The sequence below is a fragment of the Cynara cardunculus genome, assembly GCF_001531365.2.
Source record: "Cynara cardunculus var. scolymus isolate 2C chromosome LG 9, CcrdV1, whole genome shotgun sequence".
NCBI lineage: Eukaryota > Viridiplantae > Streptophyta > Magnoliopsida > Asterales > Asteraceae > Cynara > Cynara cardunculus.
The window spans coordinates 10,624,159-10,649,621 of record NC_037536.1 but is presented as its reverse complement, the minus strand read 5'-3'; the positions used below and the strand labels follow the sequence as shown (position 1 = coordinate 10,649,621).

Sequence of the window (25,463 nt, the reverse complement as noted above, 5' to 3'; positions counted from 1 at the left end):
TTTTTTTTTCCAAACATGTCCCTTCCAACTAAAAAACACTCCTTACATTTGCGAAAAAACTCTATCAAACAAAAACTTTTCCAACTTATACAAACATATTAATTCATACAAACAACTTTATCTATATAGAACTTAATAGAAAATCAATCAAACGACCCCTAAATCTAATGCAGTAATGTCAAACCTCAAAGTAAACAAAAGTCAAAAGAACAATAATAAAATGTAAAATTCATAATTTATGTTACTGTGCATTGCAAAGAACAAGTGCCCAATAATTAAGACAATATCACAATATGTTGTTAATGTTGTGCAGTGTGTTTCAACTATGTTGATACAATGATGTGCTCAAATACATTGAAAATTTCAATTTTCAGATATTTCAATATGCAAAACGAAGACTCATTATCAACATGACAAAAGCCCATTCGCCTTAACCTAGTAGGTCAGTAACACATACGACCACATGACCCAACTTTATAATAATCAGTTATAAATTTAGATTTTTTTGCAAAAAGATTTGAAGATTCATAAATCATAATATGACTCACACAGTAACTCGGTAAGTTCAATCAACAGTAGAAATCAGTCATTCGAGATTTCCATCTTTAATTTCTTGAATCTGACTTCATGACCGTTAATTGGCTGGAAAGAGAACTCCATGCCTTGAAAATCGAAATAGTCGAACGTTGGAGAACAGTAGAAATTAGATTGAGTTGTTGGAATGATGGCTTTAACTGGTTCATGATGTGCATTCGATATTCATCACTACTAGGCCTTGGGCCTGTTTTTATAGTTAAAGCTCAATTGTCCAATTCCCAAATTATTAGACCTAAAACTAGTAACAGATGACAACTTGATGCCCCTTTAGGCTTTGATGCCCTGTACGGCCGCACGGGCTGCACGTGACCAGGGCCGGCCCTGAGTGCTACTACAAGCATTGGAAAAGAATCACAAAGCCTAATATTATCCAGCCAAAATAAGGTGTCCCTCTCATCCCTGATTCGTTTCTCAAAAGAATCAACAAACAAGATTCCAAGAGCATCCAAGTACTTCCCCACACGCAAAATCCCTTCTACTTAATAACAAATATATATATATATATATATATATATATATATATATATATATTAGTCTTGTTGTTTCGTGTCTTGTGGCGTGTGTTTTTAAATTCATAAATTAAAATTTATTAAGTAATTAATTGCAGATTTAAAAAAAAAAAAAAACTTTGACTCAGTTGGTTGTTATAATAATCCAACCTTTTTCCAAGGCTTTATTCATCAAGTTTTTCATCCCAAAAAACTTTTAAAAATCCACTCTATCTATCTAGTAGTAAGTGGACACTTTTTAGTAGAACTTCAAGTAACCAATTGTTTCAAATCCGGAATAACAATTGGATATTTAATTATATGCATCAGATGATTTTCTACATATCCTTATTCGTGGGACCAGTACAACTCTACAAGATAGTGTGTGTAAACCCTTTTTTTCACAACATAACCATACCAACACAACAAATCCCACTAATAGGTACGCTGGAATGTACACATATATGTCATGTCATGTATTGTTTTCGTGAATACCGTTGGGTTGTACATTATGTACAAACTGTATAGCTAAACATCAACAATCACACCTCAAGTTGAGTTGCTGCTAAAAAATCCAAACTGATGCTTAAAGTTTTCACTACATCAAAGTACAAAATTTCTTATGCCATGATTCACCTGTTTTTACAACTCAGATCATCCGATTGGCCATACAGACATCATCAGAATTGAAACTCTCCCAATGCCTGATACATAAAATTGCAGCATAAAGAAGCAAGATAACGACGATTACCACCAAAAGTTCATTTGATTTAAAGAGAATATAATCATCTCGAAACAATCAGAGCATTGAACAAACCTGACTGAATAAAGTTTCCTTGTGATCTATGTGTATAATGCCATTCCTCATAAGGCACCTCCACTTTCTCTTTGAACGAGTCACCTGCAAACCAAGTTTTTTTTCGTTCATGATAATGCCAACATCATCAACCATCCTTACTACTTTTTGATGCTATTGATCATTATGGTCCATAAGATGCTTCCATTTTTGTTATTGTGGGATATTTTTAGATATATTTGGCAAATAGTTGCAAAACATTTGTTGAAAAATGTGTTTCTTCATGGGACCAAGGGAGGACACAACTCGCCACATTTTTGTTCAGGTGCATTTGGTATGCTGATGGGACTAAACATAACTGGACCGGACCAGACAAAACAGAACGGGCAAGAGTAAGGTAGGTTGATCAAATAATTATGGAAGGTTTTAGGGTTTTAATTTGACATTGGTAGTTTAATAATTTATCCATCTTGTCTCATTTCTCTAGTTTTTGTTCCACCTATCTTGGTGGGGCAAAAAGAAAATGCATTTTAGCCTCACTCAGTCTGTCAAGTCCTAGTCTATTGTCACACCAAAAGTGGGATAATGAGTTTTTGTTCTGTCCTATTCCATCCTGTCCCACGTACCAAACACACACCCCGACAACGGTTTACAACCACTTGATATTATGTTCAACAAACAATAAAAACAAAATTTATTAGATAATAGGATTGACTTTCCAACTATAATTATTCATGTTTTCTGGAATGCATGTAGTAATAATGATATACATTAATATAACGACGTACCCTGTCATACATGGTCAGAATCAAATTTCTTCTATCTAGTTCATCTGCTTCCGCCTGAGGCAGATCATCATCATCATCGTCATTTTCATTTAAAGGTTCGTCTTCATCATCGGGATTGACTGATGCAGAAGTTGGTGCTTGACCATCTAGTTGAGGAATCTTAGGAGACAACTCAAGTTCATCAATGATAGTATCAAATAGAGGATTGCTCCCTTGACCAGCCTAAGAAAAGAGAAATATCAGCATTAATATTTCCATGGTACAAAGAAAATATTATTTAGATATAACTAAACACCCAGCATAGGGAATCTAAGAGTAATTCATAACAGATACCAACAATATGTTGACTTGTACATTCAATGTCAACAAGATAAAAGTTGGAATGAATTACAATTGAGAAGGTCATGATTCGAAAGGCAGCAATAAACTTCTCTATAAGCAAAAACAACATAAACAAGAAAGCAAGAATGCTCATACAACATACAGAGATTGAGAAAATTCTTTTTTTTTTCTGGGTTTCCTATTTGCAGAATTAGGTCCTCAGAATAGTAAACAGATGTTAAGATCTTGCCAATTCTATTAAGGAGGACGAAATGTACTATTTAACCTAGTATTTGATACTTCGAGAATTGGAAAAGTTTTAAGGAGGTGATAAATGATGACAGCATTTCCATTTTGTAGGTGCCATTCATATCATCAATCATATGGTGTGAGATATGTGATTATAGGTCCCCACTTACTTGATTTGAAGAGAAAGGAGGAAAAGACCCACAAAATGGAAAACCGAAAATGGCATATGATCTTTTCACAACATACAAAAAGGACTAGCATGAAGAGATTTCAATGTGAACAAAACTACAAGCAATATGGAATATATTTAAAAGAGAGAACATCAGTCAGATGGCCAAATATGTGAGCACATGTGAATATTTAAAAAGGATAAGCACCAAGAAGACTCACCTCAAATTTATCATCTATTATATCTCCAGCTCCATCTTGCTGTGGAATATATCTGACTGGACGATGTTGTGAAGGCAAATCATCTCGTTTCCGCTTTCCAAAAGACAAATCAAGAAAATCCTACAAGTAATAGTATTAGCAGTGATGAGCATTTTATATTATAAGCATACCCTAATGGCTCGTGAAGAAGATACCACAATACTTCCTCATTTCCGCATTCAAGTATTACTGCATAAAAGACCATAGTACAAAACAAAAAGGAAAGAATATGCCACTAATTGGTTCAAATGTCCTTCCATTTAAACGAAGTGATTCAAAAACTACAGTTAAAGAATGCTTGTCAGAACACCTGACTGCTTGAGATTATGTTGGTCATTTATACACTAGATAATCAGATAGATGGAAAAAGATTCTTTCTATACAAGTCCATCCACTAAATTACACTTATACACCAAGAGACAGCATATAGTCTAAAAGAAACAGAAGGCCAATCATCCCCAACGTTGCTGGGTGTGTAAATAATCTAATGCAACTTTATTTCTAAAGCCATTGAAAAGAGGTAGACTCATAATACAACCCAATCCAGTGTCATGCAAGTCAAAGAAAGTAACCATAATGTTGTGTTGTTTATAGTATCTCTCCCTCCATCTCCATATTATTGCACAAAATCAAACTTGGTATTTACATGCTATTTCATGGAGATTTATCCGTCCAAAATCTAGTTCTGCATTTTACCCATATAAATGGTGTCTGAAATAAGAGGTTTCAAGAAAATACAGACCATCGACCTAGACAGAAGTAACGAAAATATTTATATAATGGTATTTCACTCAATTTCTGGCTCTTGAACTGTGGGTATATGACAAATCCAACAAGGTTAAAGGTAGCATTTATTATTTGAATTTTGCATGCAGTATATATTTTCTTATCCAGAAGGAAAAAAATTCATAAACATGGCAGAGAGTGAATAAGCAGCCTGTTCCATTTTTATTGGTCCACGATGTAAAGTGCCCAAGCATTATATTTTGAAATTTCCCTAGTTATTGGAAAGGAAAAATGACCAGAGAAATAATCTAAACTAATGGAAAGTTCATTGCCTTTGTTTCTGAAACGTGGAACTTTTACTATGTAACGCCTTGTTTCTCCTTGAACTCATCCTTATCTAAAGTTGTCTGAAAGTCCAAAACCAGATGCGAATGAAAATACATGTCAGCGCCTTTGAAAACCAGTATCCCCTTGATAAGTTGATTATTTGTAAAAACAGCCAGTCCAGTATTGGTAAGTTCAAGCCATACCTTATTCAAGTTTCAAAAGTCTTTTAAGATTTTATAATCTTCAGCTGAGCTTGGAGAAGGTGTGTTGTAATTTACCAGATAAAACAAATATTAAGAGTACTGGTAGCACACAATGTCCCAAGTCTATGATGGTGAGCTCACTGCTCATCTCCAAGGAAAAGCCGAGCCCGGGATTGCAAGCCCATATAAAAGCTTGGGCTCATATTGAACTTTAACTTCTACGTCTCTCCTAACTGAGGAAATTTTGTGAAGTATATTCTAATGAATTAGTTTCTGTTTTTAAACGGAAATAGCTTGTGTCAGGTTAACAAATGTTCATGACTTCTCAGGTTGAATAGTTACTCGTCCAAAACATAGATACATGCTTCTCTCTACAACCATATAACTAAAGTGTTCTACATTTTGCTGAAGTGGATCTATACAGATTAAGTTCCATATAATCTGATCTCCCCCATTTTACTAGCTAAGCTGAACGCTCTATATTTTTGAACTTCTTAAGTAATAACTCTTCTAGAACATATAAACATAAAACACAAAATGTAAGCACTTTATGATGCATAGACGAATGCATACTTATACTGGTCATGAGGAAAAAGAAAACAATGACTTCACAATACCAACAGAAAAGCTTTTCTCTTTATGTGGTTGCTAATAAGCTTTGGTCCGTAAGAGACAACAGACTAATCTTCTTGAAGACCATCTTGCTTATATTCTTTTCTGTAATTCCTCTTTCCGATCTCTAAGCATACTTACCAAGTGCCAATCAACTAGTTCTTATGACATCATGGAAGCTTGTACTATTGTCTTTCAGATTTTGTAACAGATTTACCACGGGGTTTCATTTAAATCTGCCCTTTCCTCCCAATCCTCTATAGTTTTGAGGATATGAAGGTTAGTATTGTTATTAATTAATAAGATCATCATTTTTTACATATCTGATATCTCCCTTTCTACGAAAGAACAAACTACTTTCATGTGTTTATGGTATATATTGAATGAAATAGATTATCACACTTAATAGAAAAAGTTTGCTCTATATGCATCAGAAAATGCCAACTACCATTATATAACAAATCCAAACACCACAATTTTATTTCCAGGACAAGTGAACATTTTTTTTCCGAACACTCGCTTTTTAAAATATAGGCAAGGAAGCAGATCTGCTTAAGTTTACATAAAATCATGACAAGGTGGAAAAAATTGGGACACAACTAACCTTCACCTTACGAAAAACACAGTAAAACTCAGGACGTTGTTTAGTAACAACAATATCACTACACTAACCTGAGTCATTGGTTCATGGGCTTGGGCAGCTCTTCTGTCAGTCTCTTCGTAAGCTGCAATGGTGTTTGCAGTAAATTGTAACAAACAATAAACTCATAGGAACTAGAACATATATAACTTTGCGGTTAATAGATTTTTTTACCGATATTACCATCAAGACTAGGCCCTGGGTTCAAACTAGGAGATGGTGGCTGCTGTGCAAGTTAATAGAACGTCAATCACAGAAATCATATGAAACCAACATGAAGAACCGCAATAATAATAAATGATATCTAGGTAGAATGAAAAGATTAGCCAAAAATATATGTTGCTCTACTGGAATAATCAGGAAAGAAAAATGCACTTTCATCTACAGGAGGATAATCATTTGGAGTGATGGGTATATTGCATGAACTGTCCACTGTCCCTGGTAAGAGTGTTGGGGCTCTTCCAGTTAATGGTGTTTGAGCAGGCAAAGGGGTTTTAATTGGAGTCTGCAATGGTGTTTGCGATTTCCACTTAAAGAACAATGAAAGTGTGAATGTCACTTAAATGATGGCCGCCTGACATTTCTGTGTAAGAAATGCTGTCTGCATCAATCTTGACCGAATATTATTTGTGTAAAATATTCTAATACTATAATTAATATTGTAATCTTTAAAATTGAGAAACTGGAGTTGGATGTAATTTTTTGTAGGGAGATTTTGATTTTTACTTGTAAATTTTGAAGAAATCACAAAGAAACCTTTCTCTTAGAATTGCATGTGCATCCACTTCCAGTAGAGTTAACATAAACATCCAACCAAGTCTATAATAATTAATTTTCAGACAAATTGCATATTTACAACAGATAACTCACCCGAGGGTAAAGTGAATCAGCAGTAGATGTCTCATACGCTTGAGGCCCCCCGTAAGGTACATTAAGACCCTGAAGAGAGTCTTCCGGATCCCTAGGGGCCGTCAACTTTGTAGCGGATCTGTCAATCGGACCCACTATAGCGCCAAGATTCATCAGCCTCGTCTCCCATTCCTATACCAATAACATCATCCCAAAACGAATAAGAACTTTCCGAAAATCAAATGATATTAAAAATCGTTAAACTATATTGAAACTGAAAATTAATTAAAACCATTAGTTTAATAGTCAAGAAATAACTCACTGCTCGAAATTCGTTGAGAATGTCACCATTCAGACGACCATTGCGAACGCATTTTTCTCGGACTTTGTTGATGACGTCCTCGATAATTCGGATGTACACAGTGCTCGTGGACGGACTTTCCATTCTTTATTCTTGGAAACCCCGATTATCACAAAAACCCTAACTAGTAGTGATTCTTTTTAGTATTTGATTTTCAGCTTTTAATTCTTTAAGAATAGGAGATCCACGTAAAGATTTGGGCACGGAGGTGATGTAGAGTGTGAGAGACTACGGCGGAGATCGCCGGAGATCGGCGGAGGATGAATTTGGAGATTCGGGGTTTGCGGTTCGGAAAAGAGGGGGGAAATGTGCAATTTAAATAGGTTTGCAGCCGTTTATATATGGGAAAGAAACGAATTTAAATCGTAAAAATCCGTTGCTAAAACTAACTTGGATTTTAAGAAAAGTAGTTGTTTATACTAGTTGTGTATTCGTGCATTATGGCGGAATCATGAATTTTAACGATTTTTAAGTTTTATCGGTTTTATCAGAGAAGATTTAACGATAATATAAGTTACATTTGGTCTTTACATATTAATACAATTTGAATAAATAAGAGTTATGGTTCCAATTACAGTCTATCGATGGAAAAAATTGTATGATAGTTTAAAATCCAATATATTTAAAATCCAATATATTTAAAATCCAACATATTTAAATGACTCCACAAATGTATTCGATTTACACCAAAAGCAAAGAATCAAGAGATCGAGAGAGAGAGTGAGACCGAAACCGAGAGTTCTTGAGCAATTGAATGTGAGATGAATGAGAGAACTTTTAATAATTCATAGTAAATATTAATTTGAATCTCACCATGGGGATGAGGAGAAGACATAGAGGTATGAAAAGGTGAAGACATGAGTGAAATGTATCAAAAGTATCTTAGTAACATGAAAATAAAATGTAATAATATGCATTGGTAACTTAAACTATTTGTTATTTCATTGTAGATTAAGAGATTTTAAAACTGAATGCATAAAGTAGTACTACTTAATGCATTATGAGTTGTTTTCAAGACTTTGTGCATAAATGTATAGTACTTTGTGCATTAAAAATTGTTTTTAGACTTTTGATAAATCTGATTTATAAAGTAATATAGATTATAAAGTATTTGATAAAAACACTTAAAATTCATTTTATATGCATAAAATATTGTTTATTGATGCATATTGTTTAAAATTTAAGATCACCAGTAAATTGTGCGTAAGTATAACTTATTAAAACTTCATTTTTGAATTCGTGTAACTAACTATAGATAAACATAATCAAATACGAGATAAATATCTCATTTTAAATATAAAAAAATCTAAAATAATTATAATAATCATTGATAACGAACATAATATTTAATTATTATCTTTATAAAAAAATTATATTATTAAACGATAAAGAAATTGTTTCGTTTATTAAATTTAAATAAAATATTGAATTAAAGAAATTACACAAAAAACGAGAATTTTAAATAGTAAATTTGATATTAATATTGATATTTACTAATTTTTCAATATTTTATGATATCATTAAATTTATATTTTATTCAAAAATAAAAACATTATCGTTTTCTAAAAATCACTAAAAACGGTATTATATCGACAAACACAAATAATAAAACAAAACATTAAAATTGAGATATATTTTGGTGTATTATACGAGTATCCTTCTAGTTTTTAAAGCCAAAGGGATCAACTTTTCATTCTAATGATTAAGTTTTTAAAAAAAAATAATCAATAAATTATTAAAAAATTTACTTTAAATGATTATGTTATTGAGTAATTTTTTTATATTGTCATCAAACTTTTAAAATCGATTAACTTGCATTCTATTTTAAAAGTTAAAAAAAAAAACATAAATCAAAATTATCGCTCTTAAAGTATATACCTCTCGTCGCCTTGTTATCGTATGTTTTCTATACCGTTCATTGCTGCCGATGGCCTTCCTCTTTTTGATCTGTTTTTTTCGATTATCTCTTTTACAACAATTAACTGGAGTGTGTATATATATATATATATATATATATATATATATAAAAGATGGAAATTTGAAAATTTAAAAAAAGGCGATCAAAAAGCGGAAAATCAATGACATGAGCCAACAACGAATGACGGACAGTTAGAGAGCAGAACAATGACGGGACGACAGGTGATGGTTAGGAGGTGTGATGGGTGTATAGAGTTTGTGAACGGTAAAACTGATTTAGTTTTTTTTTTTACTTTAAAACCTTTATAGTTGGTTACATATAAGTTTTCAGAGTTAAAATAATGTATTAACCAAATTCTAGAAATTTGATAGTTTGTTTATTCAAAAAACATGTTCAATAATTAATCATTTAAAATAAGAAAGTTGAATTATTTTACATTTAAAAAAATTCAAAAATTTGATTGTTTAAAATGAAAAAAGTCGTTGGATTTCCTGAACTTTTCCTTTAAAAAATTATTATATGATAAAACTAAAATTAAAAGCTATAATTACTTTAAAATGCATAATACACATTTTTATTTAAAAAAAACAAAAAGTACATTAAGAAACATAAAAATCCACAGGGTATATAAATTCAACCAAAACTTTACTCAGTATTAGGGGTGTAAATCATACGAGACAACTCGCAAGCTACTCGAGATCGATTCGGTTAAAGCTCGGTCAACATTAGGCTCGGCTTGAACTTGAGTTCGACTCGAAATATTAACGAGTTGAGTCAAGATACCCAATACTCGACTCGAAAAGCTCGTAAGATACTCGATTATTTTATATATAATTAGTTTTAAAATATAATCAATTTTTATGATAAAATTTGTAAGATATAAATAATAAAAATGTCTTGTATTTTTAGATATTTAAACAAAATTATGCGTTTTTTAATTATAAAAATTAATCAATTATTTTTATTAAAATCACAATTAAAAAAGACAAATAAAAACTATAAAAAAAAAGTTTAGTGAATTTGTCCTAATTGGAAGAGAGATGGTAAAGGAAGGAAGAAAATATGTTATAAAAAATGGATGAAATTTCTAACTTGTCTTTTTTATAATGAAGTTTGAAGTTGATTCCTTTAGTTTTATAAAAACTAAGAAAACACCTTTAAGTTTTAATAAGATAACACATCAAGCTCGAGCTTGTTTCGAGCTTGATGTGAGTTCGAGTTCGAGCTTGAAAAATAGTTATCGAGTTCGAGTCAAGCTTTGATTTTTACTACTCGCGAGTTTTCGAGTCGAGTTCGAGCTTGGAAATTGGGTTTTGAGTTCGAGTTCGAGTCGAGTATACTGATACTCAATCTCGACTCGCATCATTTACACCCCTACCCAAGATGCAAAAAGAAACAAAAAAAATGGAGTTTTAGTGGCACCCTTTAATATTTTGTATTCAATCTGGACATCAATGATAAACGGACTTAATATATAAAGTGGAAATAACCACATAATCAGATTAATTGTGTCATTAATCCTTATCATTTGGTGACGTTAATGTATGGCTAGATGTCTCTCTACATTTTGACTATAAATATGGCATTTATAGTCATTACTAACATTACAATTATCTAATGGACCACACATATAAAACATATTTGAATACGATGTTTAATAACTTAATTATATACATATTATATATGATTCAACATGATTTAATCAAATCAAATTAAAAAAATGTGTATTTTATATGTTAATGTATAAAATATAATGATGGGACATAAAGCACAAAATATGAAGTCATATGGTATTGTCTTCAAACAAGAGATGAAGCACAACATGTAAGTCATGTGGTATTGTCTTCAACAGGGATGTTGATGCACGTTATAAACATATGTAACGTTGTCATCAACGACAAGTACGGTGACTATTCATGACAAGTTATGTGACTATTTTTTTTGCCGTTATAATTTCTACATTAAAAACTGCTTTGTTCCCCTCTTTCTCACCTCAGGGATCTCCATTCTTTGACGATATTTCAACATCATTATATCTTTAGTATTTAACTTGTATATGCTCCCAAGATAATTATGTTGACTTGTCGACATCAGATTGTGTTTATACTCATATTCATTGGAAAATTATTGATGTGCTGAATATTGTGTCTCTACAACACTAAGGGGTCGTTTACCAAACGCTTACTCGGGTAAGCGTTTATCAAGTCAGATTACCTTACCAAATCAATATGGTAAGGACCAATGATCTTATTCGGTAAGAGCGAAAGCAAAGATTGAGAGTCTTACCCGATAAGTGATGACAGCGATTCTTACCACGATTAGCATTTACTAGGTAAATTGTTGCATACGATATTGTTTTGGTGGACTAAAATTTTACCCGGTAAGTAATTGATAGTGTTGAATTTTTTCGTTGAACACTTACTCAGGGTAGGCGTTGGTAAACCACCCTTAAGTAGTAACTCATCCAAGTATAAATGTATCAACATTATCGGCTTTTCAAGTAATAAAATGATAAAATCAAGTATTGTATTCAAGAGGGATAAGTATCTTAAGTTGCAAGATCTCAAGATGAAAGACTAACTTCAAATGATGAACTCGAAGAAATATTTTTGATGAGGTGTTATATAACTACTAGTGTGAACAAATAATTAAAAAGGAGATTAAGGTGTAGAGATCCAATAAGATATTCAGCCAAATAAAGTTAACATAATGCCACAACATGGTGTTGTAGCATGTCCAACAGATAACTCGTCTTATCCAATCAATAGCTTCTTTAAGGCACACTCTCTCGAGATTTAGAATGACACATATCCATAGAGTTAACCTCCATATCCTTATGTAAAGCCAAAGTAGACAATGGCTCATACCTTCCCTTTTATAAGCTAAATGGAACAAAAAGGATTCTCATCAATTCTAAGTTGCTCTCTCAAGTCTACCTCCATATCACTCAAGTTGACGTTTGCTTGTTGACTTATTTATAAGTTTGACACTTTAACACATTCAAACAAGTGATCAACTTATCTATTAATGTTATTTTTCAATATATACTGAAAGATGTGGTTTGAAAATTTTGCTTTTAATCAACAACTTCCATATCCAAAAATTGGTTTTAATCTTAACAATACCCCACACCCAAGCTGGGTAGTTAGCCTACCATACTTGGAATGAGAAAATTAACTGCATAAAAAATAACAAGCATCAAAGGAAATTAAAATACAAGAATGTAAAAGACAATAATGAAATTGCAATAAATAAAAGGCTTGAATACTTAATGCTTCCTTAAAATTAGAGAGAATGACCAAATATGCTTCCAAAGTAAAGTTACAATTTATAACTAGCTTACAAAAAGTGTCCAATACCCATTCTTTTATATGCTATGAAAAGGGGACACAAAGACCAAATGATAAAGCTTTTATCCAACTTTTACAAAAGCAAAAGGACAAGTCATGATGCATAACAGAGGGTACAAATATATGAGATCAATTTAGTACTATAAGATCACCAAATCTGCAATAGGGTAACTGTAAATGAGGTTGATAAGATCACAAAAGATCACCATATTTTTGCCAAAAAGCCCTTAAAATTACCCTTCAGCCTATGTTGTAGCACTATTCCGACATTCGTCTTCCAACACCTTAATTTTTAACCCAAAAAATCACCAAACTAGATTGTTTCTTCTTCCAGACTTTATAAACAAGAAAGATTTAAAACAATAACAAAAAAGACTCAAGTCATCCATTTAAGGATGTAAAACAAAAGATAAAAGTGAGGAAATTTTGTTATGTTATCAATATAAATAATACTCATCAATTACCAATCCAATAACAACAAGAGGAAGCAAATACGTTCAACCAGTAAGGCATGATAGGACCTAACAATCGTTATGAAACAACAATCACAAAGAGTCGAAAATGAAGATCTCGTTGTCCCCTGGCCCTCGACTGTTCTTCATTCTTTGTTTACACCCTTCCATCATCATTCCTCTTATCTCAATATCCCATCTCTGCACTTTATCGTTTCTTCTCAAATCTCACTTCATCTTCGATTTCTTCATCATGACTTCAATACTTTGTGCCTACCAAGTATGCCTGACTAGTCGTTGAGACTTCAATACTTCAATGTAAGAACATTGGTTGCTTTGCACAATTACACTTGCCCAATTGCACCATTTGTTTATTTTGTCCCCACATAAAGCTTTGCACAATTACAGTTGCACTTGTTTGATGTAAAGGATGCACCAACACACAGATAACCCTTCTTTTGTTGTGTGACAATTGAAATGGTAGGAACAAGGTTAATAGACTTAAACATAGGACCATGACTATAAAAAAATATTCAAACGATGTACTGATCACAAAAAGAGTAGAAGATAAAAGCACAAAGATTATTGCTTTCAAGTTAACTGAAGGATTTTTAAAGCCAATAAAATCTTCTATGACAGACAAATAATTATCTTTTTACAGAAAGGAAGTATAACATGTCTGTATCTGATGAAAATTTTCTTGTAAAGGCTCTTGATAATTTCCATAGGAAGGAAGTATAATAGGTCTTGCACAATTGTTTAATTTGTTTTCGCAGGTTGTTTTACACAATTTCACTTCCACTTCTACTTGCGTTTATTGCACGTATTGCTTATTTCTTTCATTGTAGATTGCTTTGCACACTTGCACTTGCCCTGATGCGCAAACTGTCTTCTTATTCATAGATTGTCTTGCACAATTGAACTTACACTTGCACAATGCCTTCATGGGAAATAAGTTATTGGAATGTGTACGATGCTTGTCAATGCCAGTTTTCAAATTCTTATAAGCTTTTGTCACTGTCAGCTATAGAATTCTTATAAGCTCTATCGCTAAAAATACGCATCAATATTTGGATTGAAAGAAAAGTTTATTTGTTCTATGAAAATTAACGAAAGTGCTGCCATGATGATAAATTGACGATCTATCTCTTTGGCAGTCAATAGTTAAATTACACGAGTATATGAGATATTTTATTTATGTAATAAAACCTGCTGTAATATCATTTTCATATTTTGTTTGTTTCTTTTGTATTTAGTCCTTTCCCCTACGAACAAAAAAAACCATATCCGATTCAGTTGAAAAATAGACCAAAACCCAAATCGAACTAACCCAAGATTTTATTTATTTAAAAAATATACAAAGTAATAACAGTATGGTTGGTCATAGGCCATGCCTATGCAAACTGAAACAACCCGCCAACCCTAATAAGCTATTAATGTACCTGTCCATAAAAAATATTCCAGTATTCAAGAGTTCAAATCTTGTGCTTTTTGTCTAAATTTATTGAGTATGTGCTTTTTTTCCCCCATAATTTTAAATTTTGTTGTGAAACCATTCAGTTACTAGTTTGTTTTGTTGAATGGTCAAATGATCTGTAGTAGTTTGTAAGCTATAGAACTAGAAGTTTCAATCATTCTTAGGGGTTGTTTGTCAGTTGCTGAATGATTTGGTGCAAAATGATTAAGTGGTCAGAATGATTAAGAGACTCTCGTGATATAGTGTAAAATGAAATATAATTGTTTGGTAATTGTTTACAATGAAATTGAAGGCGCTGAATGGTTAATGAAGATCCATGATACAAAATCATTCAGAGGGTTTTAGTTACATTAAGAGGCAGACTTTGTTTTTGTCAAACAAGATTCACCTTTTAACGATTCAGAGGTTGCCTCTTAATAGAACTATTAAGAGGTAAATAAACAACCCCTTTATCTCATAAACAAACAATTAATATGTCCTACGTATCTAAGCACTTGTGTTTATACAATTAGACATAAATGTTTAACTTGACCACCTCAAACCGACCGAACCATACCTTGAATATAATGGGTTGGATTGAGTTACACATTAAAATATGGTTGAACAAGTTACAATTTTCAAAATAAAGTAGTAGTTGGATTGGATTTGATTGTTTAAATGACCTCAACCCGATGGGAAACCCTCCAGACTACAGAACTTGCCACACTATGGACAAAATAAGGTACTCGAGAATTTATGGTAGATATATAAATCATAACAACGGTTTATTAACCAACCTAACAGCAAATTGTACTATCCAAAAAAACAAGCGTTACAACCTGTAAACGACAACACAATACTAGTCAATGGTAACAACAACCAGGAAAGCGAACGATAAGGAAAAATACCCCGAAAATAAAGTTTATGTTTAAAACTTGTATCTCACGCTTTAGATTGACGAACACGATCTCCACTGTTGACAAAGAAGAACCACACATTATAAATTAGAATATCCTGTCCAAAACCCTAAGTTTCAGCCCAATCCAACTGTTAATTTTCATTTAATGCACTATCTCATAAAACATACTGAAATTACTATTTTATCCTTTATTTACCTGTATGTATGTCTCTAAAATATAGTGGATTGAGTTAGTAAATGAAGTTTTTAGAGTAAATTACAAGTTTCACACCTATGGTTATGTATTTTTAGCGACCTTTGTTTCTTTTTTGAAAACTCAATGGATCGCGGCCACGTGATTGCATTTTACAACGAGTTGAGTCCTTAATGCAACCACAAGGACCAACCACCCACGTCATTAGTTTATTTAGGGACTGAACTTGCTAAAAAATTGCAATCATAGTGACCCAACTCATTAAGAAAATGCAATCATATGACTATAACTCGTTGAAAATACAACCATAGAACAATAACGAAATGATCTTTTTATAAAATACAATCTTTTTTCTATAGAAAATAAAATATCATAAGACCCACAAAAATTTCAAAAACAAAATGATATTTACTTGTTAAAATGACAAAAAAAATATCGTACAAATATATAAGGGTGAAATGTATTATATCTTTAACTTGAGGGACGATTTATGACATAAATGCCAAACTTTAAGGGTGTTTTCTATAAAGCCACTTTATCGCATATGCATTAGCGGGTTGTACACAGATGTCCTAAAATAGATCCCGCTCGTAGCCCTATTTCTCAATTCTTCGTTCCTCAGTCGAAGAAAATACACCACAGCTTCATCGCTATTCGGCCAATCTCTTTCAAAACCCTAGAAGATGTCCGGCGGTTTCTTCCGGGTGAGTTATTTCACTTACATTCAATTTATGTGAATACGGATTTCATCTTGAATAGCTTGTTGGAATATGTTAATTGTTGATTTAAACAATTCGAGTAGATCTTCGTAGCTGAAGTTGTTGGAATTACTGATTACTTTTGTTTTCGATTAGGGTACGACGGCTGATCAAGATACTCGTTTCTCAAACAAGCATGCCAAGCTGCTTAAATCGCAAAAGTTTCCACCTGAATTGGAAAATTTGGTTCGTTTTTCTTGCATCATCTTTGTTTGGTTTTTTTACCTTGTTTCTGTGCATAATGGAGCCTTGTGTAACCTGGAAAGAATTATATTGAGCTATCTGGAGTGTCTGTGAGTGAATTTCTTGTTTCTTTACCCTCGGAGGTAAAACAAACCAACTTCAAATTTCTGAATATTTTTGTGTGTGATTTTGAGAAAAAAATGATGACTATGTTGAAGTTCAACTGATAGACGAATGCTAATGTTAGATCTATGTTAAAACGTTAAAAGTCATTCGCTTATTTATTTATTTCATTTTTATTCCTGGAATGGTGGAAGCGGCTTTAATGATGGATAATATGGCTTTATACGTAAATGATAAAAACTATGAACTTTGTAGTGTAGTATGTTTACTAGCTTATAGTACAGTACTACTCTGAAAATTGTCAAGCAGTTATCTCTTTCTTAGAAAGGAGGGAGTAGATTTAGGGACAGACGGTCTCCAGGATGGGCAGAAAGAATCCTGAAAAGAAAACATGCTGCTTCCATCCGAGAAAGTTGCAACGCAGACATGGGCAGTTTAAGAAAATTGTGCAACTATTATCAAATAATCAAATACCCTTTAATGAAGACAAAAAGAAGGAATCTTATGGACACAAATCAAGATCAGTTTATTTGGTAATGATAATAATGGAGAAACAAGTAGTCTGACTTAGAAAATACGTTGGTAATGATAACAACTTCGTATTACACACTTCAGCAGCTATGTTGTTTTGTAGTGGTTATTTATGATAATACTTCGATCTTATGTTTAGGTGGACATGACGAAAGTTAAGATGGATGTCATGCGACCATGGATAGCACACAGGGTGACTGAACTTCTTGGATTTGAGGATGAAGTTCTCATTAACTTCATTTATGGCCTTCTAGAGGAAAAGGTAACTCGTTATCATTTATAATATTTAATATGAACTGAATTTTGCACCATAATTATGCAGTATAGTGTAGAAGTATCTGCCATCCAGTGTATATTGTTGGTAAGGTATACTTACACAGGCAGAAAGGGTATTTGAAATAGTCAACATCAAATATTAGTCAAATATCTCTGGTTTGGCATGAGAACAATCCTTGTGATGATAGACACCGTCATAGTATTGTGGATTGACTTTGACCATTCTCGTAGAAGGCAGTGGATGAGGTTGTATGTAATGAAACCTGACCTCAGAAGTAAAAGCTGATGATGTTTTCTAAATTTCTGTACCTGGAACTAGTGCTACTATAAGAAGTCTGATAATTTGTTGCACGTTTTGTTGAATGCAGGTAGTTAATGGCAAAGAGATTCAAATTTCACTTACTGGGTTTATGGAGAAAAATACAGGGAAGTTCATGAAAGAGCTTTGGACACATCTTCTCAGTGCCCAGAAGAATGCCAGTGGTGTCCCTCAACAGTTCTTGGATGCCAAGGAGGAAGAAACTAGGAAGAAGCAGGTGTCTATTCTGTTTAATAGTTGGTAAAGTTATGTATATGTATTGTATTGCATCTTCATCTCACTATGGCGTCATGGATTTAGGAGGATACAGACCGTATAACCAGAGAATTGAAGAGAACTAAAGAGAAGGAAGGCCGGGAACTTGAACAAGAGAGAATGAAGAGAACAAAAGAGAGGGAAGGCCGTCAGCTTGAGCAAGAGAGAGTGAAGATGGTAGTAATTTTTTCCATGCAAGAGTTAGTTATCCTAGGGTCAAGTTTTTGGTTTTGACGTATGCTTTTCTCATGACATTCAGCTTGCTTCTGCAATTATTTGGGTTCATGTCCTTTCCTCAACTACTGTAGGACAGAGAGGCTGACAACGTGAAAGCTGCTACTTTGGAGCCACACTCAAGGAGCCACACAAAAGTTTCTAGCAAGTGGTCAAGTGACGACAAAGGGACAAATGATAGGAATGGCTCAAAAGGAACGGCCAGGTTAGAGTAATACAATATTTTTTAGCATTTGCATTAGTTTAGGAGCAAAATCTTTGTGTAGGCTTGCTTTCTTCTGCTTGTTTGTCCCATTATCACGAGCGTTTAGCAAGCCTAGACTGCTTTCACCTAGAGCAAGTACGGTGGTATACAAGTTCATTATTGGCTGCCATGAAATAATAGACAGCTATGTTAGTAAACAAATGCATTAAGGTTTGCAGGAAGCACCCAATATTTCCAGTGTGAAGACAATGCTTGCAGCATTAGATTGTCATACAGCATCTGTCCAGTTGGTAAGGACTGCTATTGCCCAATGGTTGCTTAGTTGGAACGGGGCATTATTTGTTCCTGCAAATGGTTCTCTGGAATCTGTTTTGCCAAAATTAGCTTTTCGGAAACATCAGTTTGTACATTTCGAACATTGTTTCTTTGCTTTTTCATCCCATGTAAAAATAGAAGAATGACGTCCATGACTGACTGCTTCTGTTAGTCTTGCTCTTTCCATCTCTCTCTCTGCAGAGACACATTTTTTTTTGATAAACTCACACTATGCTGTTAATTGCGGCGATATCTCGGATAGCGGACATCAGCAAAATAACGGTGGTCAGATTGCGGTTTAAATTGCGGTAGCGCAATTATCGGCGCAATTTACCGCAATTTAAACCAATATTTAGGGTCAATTGCGTTCGATATTAGTGTTACTTTTTTTGGGGGGGGGGGGGTTTGGGCTTTATTTTCAGTCTTGTTTTTAGATAGTTGGGCTTTATTTCCCGTCTTTCTTTTTTTGGGCTTTATTTTTCTTAAGTTTAATCCATTAACATAGGTTTGTCTATCGACAACCTGTTTTAGTCTTTAGACTATCTGTTCTTCTGGGCTCTGTTCGGCGATCTCATCTGCTTTAGACAACCACGATGCATGAGTCTCAGGTTCTCAGCTTCTGTGACTTCCAGCTTCTAGCTTCTGTTTCCAACTCAGATGCTGAACCTATTGCTTGCGATTAGCTCGTTTATGAACACTTTTCCTATTTTGCAAATGATATGTTTATGTAGGCATATTATATATATAATTATATATAATTCTAAGAAATATTGTATGGACCGCTATCTTTGGACCGCTATACCACCACTACAACCGCTATTTCAAATATTGGTCCCTGCCGCAATTTTGTATTTTCACCTCTATAACAGCATAGCTCTCACACTGAAATCAAAACTCATCTAGATATCCAATACAAACATTCATGTAGGTGCATACAGTTATTCATTTGTTTTTACATTTGGAACCCTATGTTCTAAAGATTTATGAGTGTTGAACGGAGTTAAAGATATTATGTGTTATCTTACATCCAGTTTTACAGCTACTGGTGTCCTTGTGTGTGATATGATTTTAGTATTTAGCGCCCTTGTGTTTGCTCATCCGTTTTGCTATTATCCTGTGCATGTAGATCTGGTCGTGCTAAGAATATTTGTAATTTTGAAAATGTTTGTAATATATGAGCTGTATGCTAATCTATACTAACAGCATTGTTAAAATCTTCCATTATTTACTTCTCCTCTGCAGGATCTCCCAGTCTCCACATTCTGCTGATCGTTCACCGTCACCACCCCGGTATCTCTTCTGATCATTAGCTAAAACTCTTTCAAGGGTCTCAGGCTTTTATATCCTGATTTATCTTTATAATTCTTTCACTATGCTTCAATTGATTTGTAGTATCTGGCTGCTTATTTTCTGTTTCTTGTATGTGCAGTGGTGCACGTTCAAGATCCATTAGCAAGTCCTTTTCTAATTCCAAAAGTCATTCAAGGTGTGCAGTCATCCAAAATCTTAAACCAAGTTCATTATTTTTATTTCAGTTGATCTTCTGCTCAACTATGTTCTTACATTTCAGTAATGGAATATATTGCACTTCACTTTGTGTTCTCATTTTATGTCTTCTTTTCTTCCGATCCTTAACTTATATATCTCATTTCCCTCATCTCAGGTCAAGAAGTTTGTCAGCATCTCCTAAACCTTTAAGGCGCTCTGTTTCTTTTGAAAGGAGGCACCATTCTCTATCAAGACGGTCTCTCACACCTCGTCGAGTGGAGTCTCGCCTGCGATCCCCATCCCCTCCACAGGTGAGGCGATCTGTGTCTCATTCACGTGGACGATCACCTTCACCTGCAAGGCGAAGGTTGCGCTCTCCCATACGACGCAGATCTCGGACTCCTGTGTGGCGCAGATCACGGTCCCCCATGCGACGCAGATCACGTACGCCTTTAAGGCATAGGTCTCGGTCTCCCATCCAGCGGAGGTCGCGGTCTCCAATCCGGCGGAGGTCGCGTTCTCCGATCCGGCGGAGGTCACGTTCTCCCATCTGGCGAAGGTCGCGTTCTCCCATACGGCGGAGGTCCCGTTCTCCAATCCGGCGGAGGTCACGTTCTCCAATGCGAAGGAGGTCGCGATCCCCCGTAAGGCGGAGGTCGCGTTCTCCCATCCGGCGAAGGTCTCGTTCTCCCATCCGGCGAAGGTCGCGTTCTCCCATCCGTCGGAGGTCGCGATCCCCCATGCGGCGGAGGTCGCGGTCCTCCATCCGAAGGAGGTCACCGTCCCCTTTTCAACGCAGGTCAGAGTCCTCTGGGTCTCCTTCACGACAAGAATCACTGTCCCCTATGCATCCTAGATCTCCTTCCCCAGTTAGACGCAGGTCCCCGTCTCCTGCAAGGCGGCGATATCAAAGGGCTCCATCAACTCCACACGATCGGTCTCCTCCAATTAGGCGTAGGACAGCCTTTCCTGGTCGTCAGAGATCCCCAAGGCCTGGAAGTATGTCTTCTTCACCATCAGGTCGGATTTCTCTGTCTCCTATACATGGTACATCCCCTTCGCTGCTGAAAAAAGGATCACCAAGGCGCCAACAGAGATCACCTGTACGATCTCCTAGAGATGGGAACAGGTTATTGGAGTTACCTATTTTTCATATTTTTCCTTCTTGTCCATCAGTGCAATGGTTATTTCTGCTACTGTATGTCCAATTGTCCATATTGCTGAAACAGGATGTGTGATCCTTGATGTTTGGGTTCTCTGTGATGGTATCTTTGTCTTTTGGACCCTTGAAGTTTTCCTTTTTATCATATTTATTTGAACAGTTCTGAACCTGGGGCATTTTGCAGAATTGTTCAGAAAAGTCCTCATGATCGTCAAGCATCACGAAAAGAGACTGCTGAGGGTTGTAAAACATCTGTCTCGTCAGGGAATCCACCTCCTGTTTCAGTAAGGTCTTTAGAAAGAGATCCGAAGGGCCGAGGGATATCTCATAATGGAGAGCCAGCTTTATCTTCCTCACCATATAACTCTCTGTCCGGTTCTGTATCTCCTATAGCTGGGAGAAGTCCTAGTGAGGAGAGGAGGTATTGCAGGCTACACACCTTTGTTTATTCTCTTAACATCATATGGTCTTCTATAACTACTCTGTTGCAATATGCAATCTGTGGCTCTGTCATCATATTTTGCTTACAAGAGTTCCTTTAAAACCAACTAACAAAAGAAATCTTTTTCTGACAGTCCTATACCTCCAAAGAGACAAAGAGAAAGTATTGTCAAGGACCATCCGGATAGCATAGAGGTGGAAGAAATGACTTTTTCCAGGTTGGCTCTCTATATCCCATAAATGTTGATATATTTTCATTTTAATAAGTACTTCAGAGGATTCAGAATATGTGTTGTCAAATTTTGTTTTAATTCTCATACAGAGTGAAAGAAGAGAAATACCAGAATAAAAACACGGTCAATGATAGGCGTGACAAGAACAAACATTCTCCCGAGTTTGCTAGTCATCACTCTAGTGATGCTCAAGCTCAGAAGAGAAAAAGGTTTTTTCTTTACTAGCTAGTATAGAATTATGTTGGTTGGTATGCTCTGCATCACACTTGATGAAATAGGCTTTTAATCTTTTTGTAATTTGACAGCAAAAGTGATGATGGAAGGAGGAATTATCCTGAACTGGCAGAGGAGCCCCTCGGTAGCCGTAAGGACAATTTATCAAGTGACAGGGCACGGATTTCTGAAAAAGGATATAAAACTGATGAAAAGAACCAATTACGTGCAAGTGATGTCAAAGGCAGTCCTAGGCATCAGGAAGCAGCAAAATTGCCAAAGTTGTTGCAAAAAGTTGAGAGGCATAATCGAAGTGGCTCACTGGATTCTGGCTCTGAAGAAAGTGATGAAGCGAGAGGTGGTGCTAGCCAAAAGAAAAAACGCAAAAGGTCGAAAAAGAAAGATGTCACATCAGATGATGATTATAGTCACGACTCCCGTACAGAAGACAGGAAGGAAGCTAAGAGAAGACGCAAAGAGGAGAAAAAATTGAAAAAAGAAGAGAAGCGTAAACGACGGGAAGAGCGACGTCGCAGAAAGGATAGTCGACGGACAGAAAAGCTAAAACCGAAGGCAGGCGGGAATGTTTCTCCATCTTCAGATCCTGACAAAAGTCACGATAGCCATGCTTCTGATGCAGAACCTGTTAGGAGGAGGGGTGAACGTGTAACTGACAATGAGGAGGCATTGTCTGATCAGAAGAAACTTGAGATTGAGTTGCGCGAAAAGGCCCTTGAGTCTCTCAGAGCCAAAAAGGGCATTGGTCATTAGTTTTGTTGTTAATTTAGAATGCTAGCTTAAAATGACTTTCATCATGTTCTCTCATGACCCTCCTCCCCCTACAACATTTACATTTTGGCTGTGTATTGTTGATAGCTGTTTAATACTAGTCTGTCTTTACTGATGGCAGCTGAAAGGAATATTGAGGATATTCTGAGATATTATCGTGAGTGCAACTTTATGCTGACTTCCTGCTAAATTTGCTGGTAATAAATGTCTTCTTTTTGCTGGGACTAGTTGGTAATTTTAGTTTTCTTCTGCTGTGTATAGTGTGATATAGGTTTGGAAATATCTGGTGTTATTTGTTGATTTTCCTGAACATGTGTCTGGGTAATGCAGTTGGTGATGATCAGGTTATTAGCAATCGGCATTAGCATATATTATTTGGAATGTATAGATGAGCCTGTATGTCTTGGTGTTGGTTGTTACTAAATTGAATTTATGGTTAACTTTTAGATGAAAATATTGTTGACTAGATGACTTGGTTGAGCAGATGTTGCCTTGCAATTCATTTGGATCATCAAACAAGGTGAGCTTTAGCAGGATCTTCTGGCTTTAATGCTTCTACTGTTTAACTTCATATTAACTATTTCATGGTTGGCATCTTTAAATTTTGATTCAGGATTTTGGTTTTCTTTTCCAGGCTGCTCTGAGCTTCTGTTCCTGTTCTGATGTTGTGATCAGTCTTCAGAATTCAAATAAGATGCTGGTAAGTAAATAGTCCATGTCACCATCTGTAAAACAATACACTTGTAGTCTTATTAGTAATCTATGACATACCTAAATCCTATTCTTTTCTTCGTTTATATCTTGTGCTATTGTTGATGGTCAAGATTTCTTGTTCTTTGATGTGAGTTGGACTTGCCTAATGCATTTTAGCTACCTTTCTTTTGTCATGCTTAAAGCTTCTAGCTTTTTTAGGAAATTTCAAAATGTGGAACCTTTATCCTTCATTTCTTAATTATCCTGACTTTCTTATTGTGAACTTGCTTCAAATTTATATTTGCATAGCCTGCTGTATGGTATAGTAGGTGAATATGTGAAATCATACATGCATTGTTATGGCTTAGCAGTTGTACTTAGCAAGGACACAAGTGCAGATATAGAGATGTATGCTATACGGCTTAAAAAATTAAAGATACATGTGTTCGTTTATATCCCTACCAAAGGTTTCAATTTGATTATGAGCAAACTTGGGAGTCCAAGTTGATACTTTTTGCGAAAGTTGATTATTGGATTTTGCTTTAAGATGAAGTATGCCATTCCCGGACTAGTTAAGTGCATATTTAAATCTCTGTTCGATTCCAAAAGTAGGTAAGTTCTGTACATGCTGTTATCATTAGAAACTGGATTTTCTGTGTCCTATCCCTCAAAAGTAAAGGGCGGGGTGGCTTTCTTTTTATGGGTTGTACGAGTTTATGATGAATCCTAGTTAGTTGTCTGATGTACACTGTAGATTCAGAAAAGCAATACTACTAGAAATCGAATGATTACATTCGATTTAGGAACAATTACAATGGTATGTATCTGACTTTCGAGAGGTCAGACTCTCTCCCAAAGGCTCTCACCGAGTTTGTGTCTAGAAAACCGAAATACCCTACTAGCCTCTCATGTCTCTTATTTATACTAACCCACTGCATAACCTACTTGTACTACCTCAGTGGTCACTTGTACCCAACCTACTAAATTTACCCACACTACAGAGGGTATAACATTGTCATAATATTATATCTAGGTTCAACTCGGAAGTTACCAACTTACTGGTAGAAGGATGCATCCATTCTATAGAAACAAGTTGGAACACATTTTAGGTTGATGATGCAAATATCTTGTTTTACATGATTCAACCCTCTATAAATAAGCCTTTTTTCCTAGAAACAGCCAAGAAACCACACGGAGGGAGTGAAATTCTTGTCACCCTTGTAATTCAAGACAATGTACAAGCTCAAGGCTATGTTTCGCAATCATAAGCTGTTTTTGAGCTTATTGAAAAAGCCCGGTTTGGTTAGTCATAAGCTACTTCAAGTAGCTACTCAATAAGCTCCAAGGGTTTTTCCTTTCTGAATTGTGCCTCATTTTTTTCGAATGTGTTTTTAGGTCATTTTATATAATCATCTTCTAAGCGAGCACTGAGCACATAGGAAGCCATTTATAGGGAATTTTATCTTTTTGGCTTACACCAACAAGTCTCTCAAACCTGAGAATATACCTCTTGGTTATGATATTTGATGCTGGTGATTCCTTAAGTAGAGAATACAAGTTTTGGTGTATCA

At 34.9% G+C, this 25,463-nt stretch overlaps 2 protein-coding genes across 10 annotated transcripts; one reads left to right on the top strand and one right to left on the bottom strand.

Moving 5' to 3' along the window:
• Positions 1-1,765: 1,765 nt before the first annotated feature.
• On the bottom strand, positions 1,766-7,470 carry LOC112517766 (transcription initiation factor IIA subunit 1-like). The gene is made up of 9 exons (XM_025125142.1): positions 7,348-7,470; positions 7,047-7,217; positions 6,562-6,705; positions 6,351-6,402; positions 6,209-6,261; positions 3,630-3,749; positions 2,670-2,891; positions 1,903-1,986; positions 1,766-1,789 (listed from the first exon to the last, which is right to left on the bottom strand). Exons 1-9 carry the CDS (start codon positions 7,468-7,470, stop codon positions 1,766-1,768), a joined length of 993 nt encoding a protein of 330 aa, XP_024980910.1.
• An 8,815-nt stretch (positions 7,471-16,285) lies between these two features.
• Positions 16,286-24,649, top strand: LOC112518044 (serine/arginine repetitive matrix protein 1). Of its 9 annotated transcripts, none has more exons than XR_003069779.1 (16): positions 16,286-16,378; positions 16,529-16,618; positions 17,409-17,531; positions 17,914-18,081; positions 18,165-18,296; positions 18,428-18,558; positions 20,116-20,163; positions 20,303-20,359; positions 20,537-21,490; positions 21,708-21,944; positions 22,099-22,182; positions 22,287-22,406; positions 22,503-23,396; positions 23,530-23,595; positions 23,684-23,719; positions 23,834-24,646. XR_003069779.1 is itself a non-coding variant. In XM_025125574.1 (13 exons), exons 1-13 carry the CDS (start codon positions 16,358-16,360, stop codon positions 23,179-23,181), a joined length of 2,844 nt encoding a protein of 947 aa, XP_024981342.1. In that variant the 5' UTR covers positions 16,286-16,357; the 3' UTR covers positions 23,182-23,426. The 9 variants fall into 9 exon arrangements, 1 of the variants encoding a protein (XP_024981342.1); XR_003069781.1 differs by having other exon boundaries at positions 23,813-24,646; XR_003069777.1 differs by lacking the exon at positions 23,530-23,595 and having other exon boundaries at positions 23,834-24,645.
• Positions 24,650-25,463: the final 814 nt, after the last annotated feature.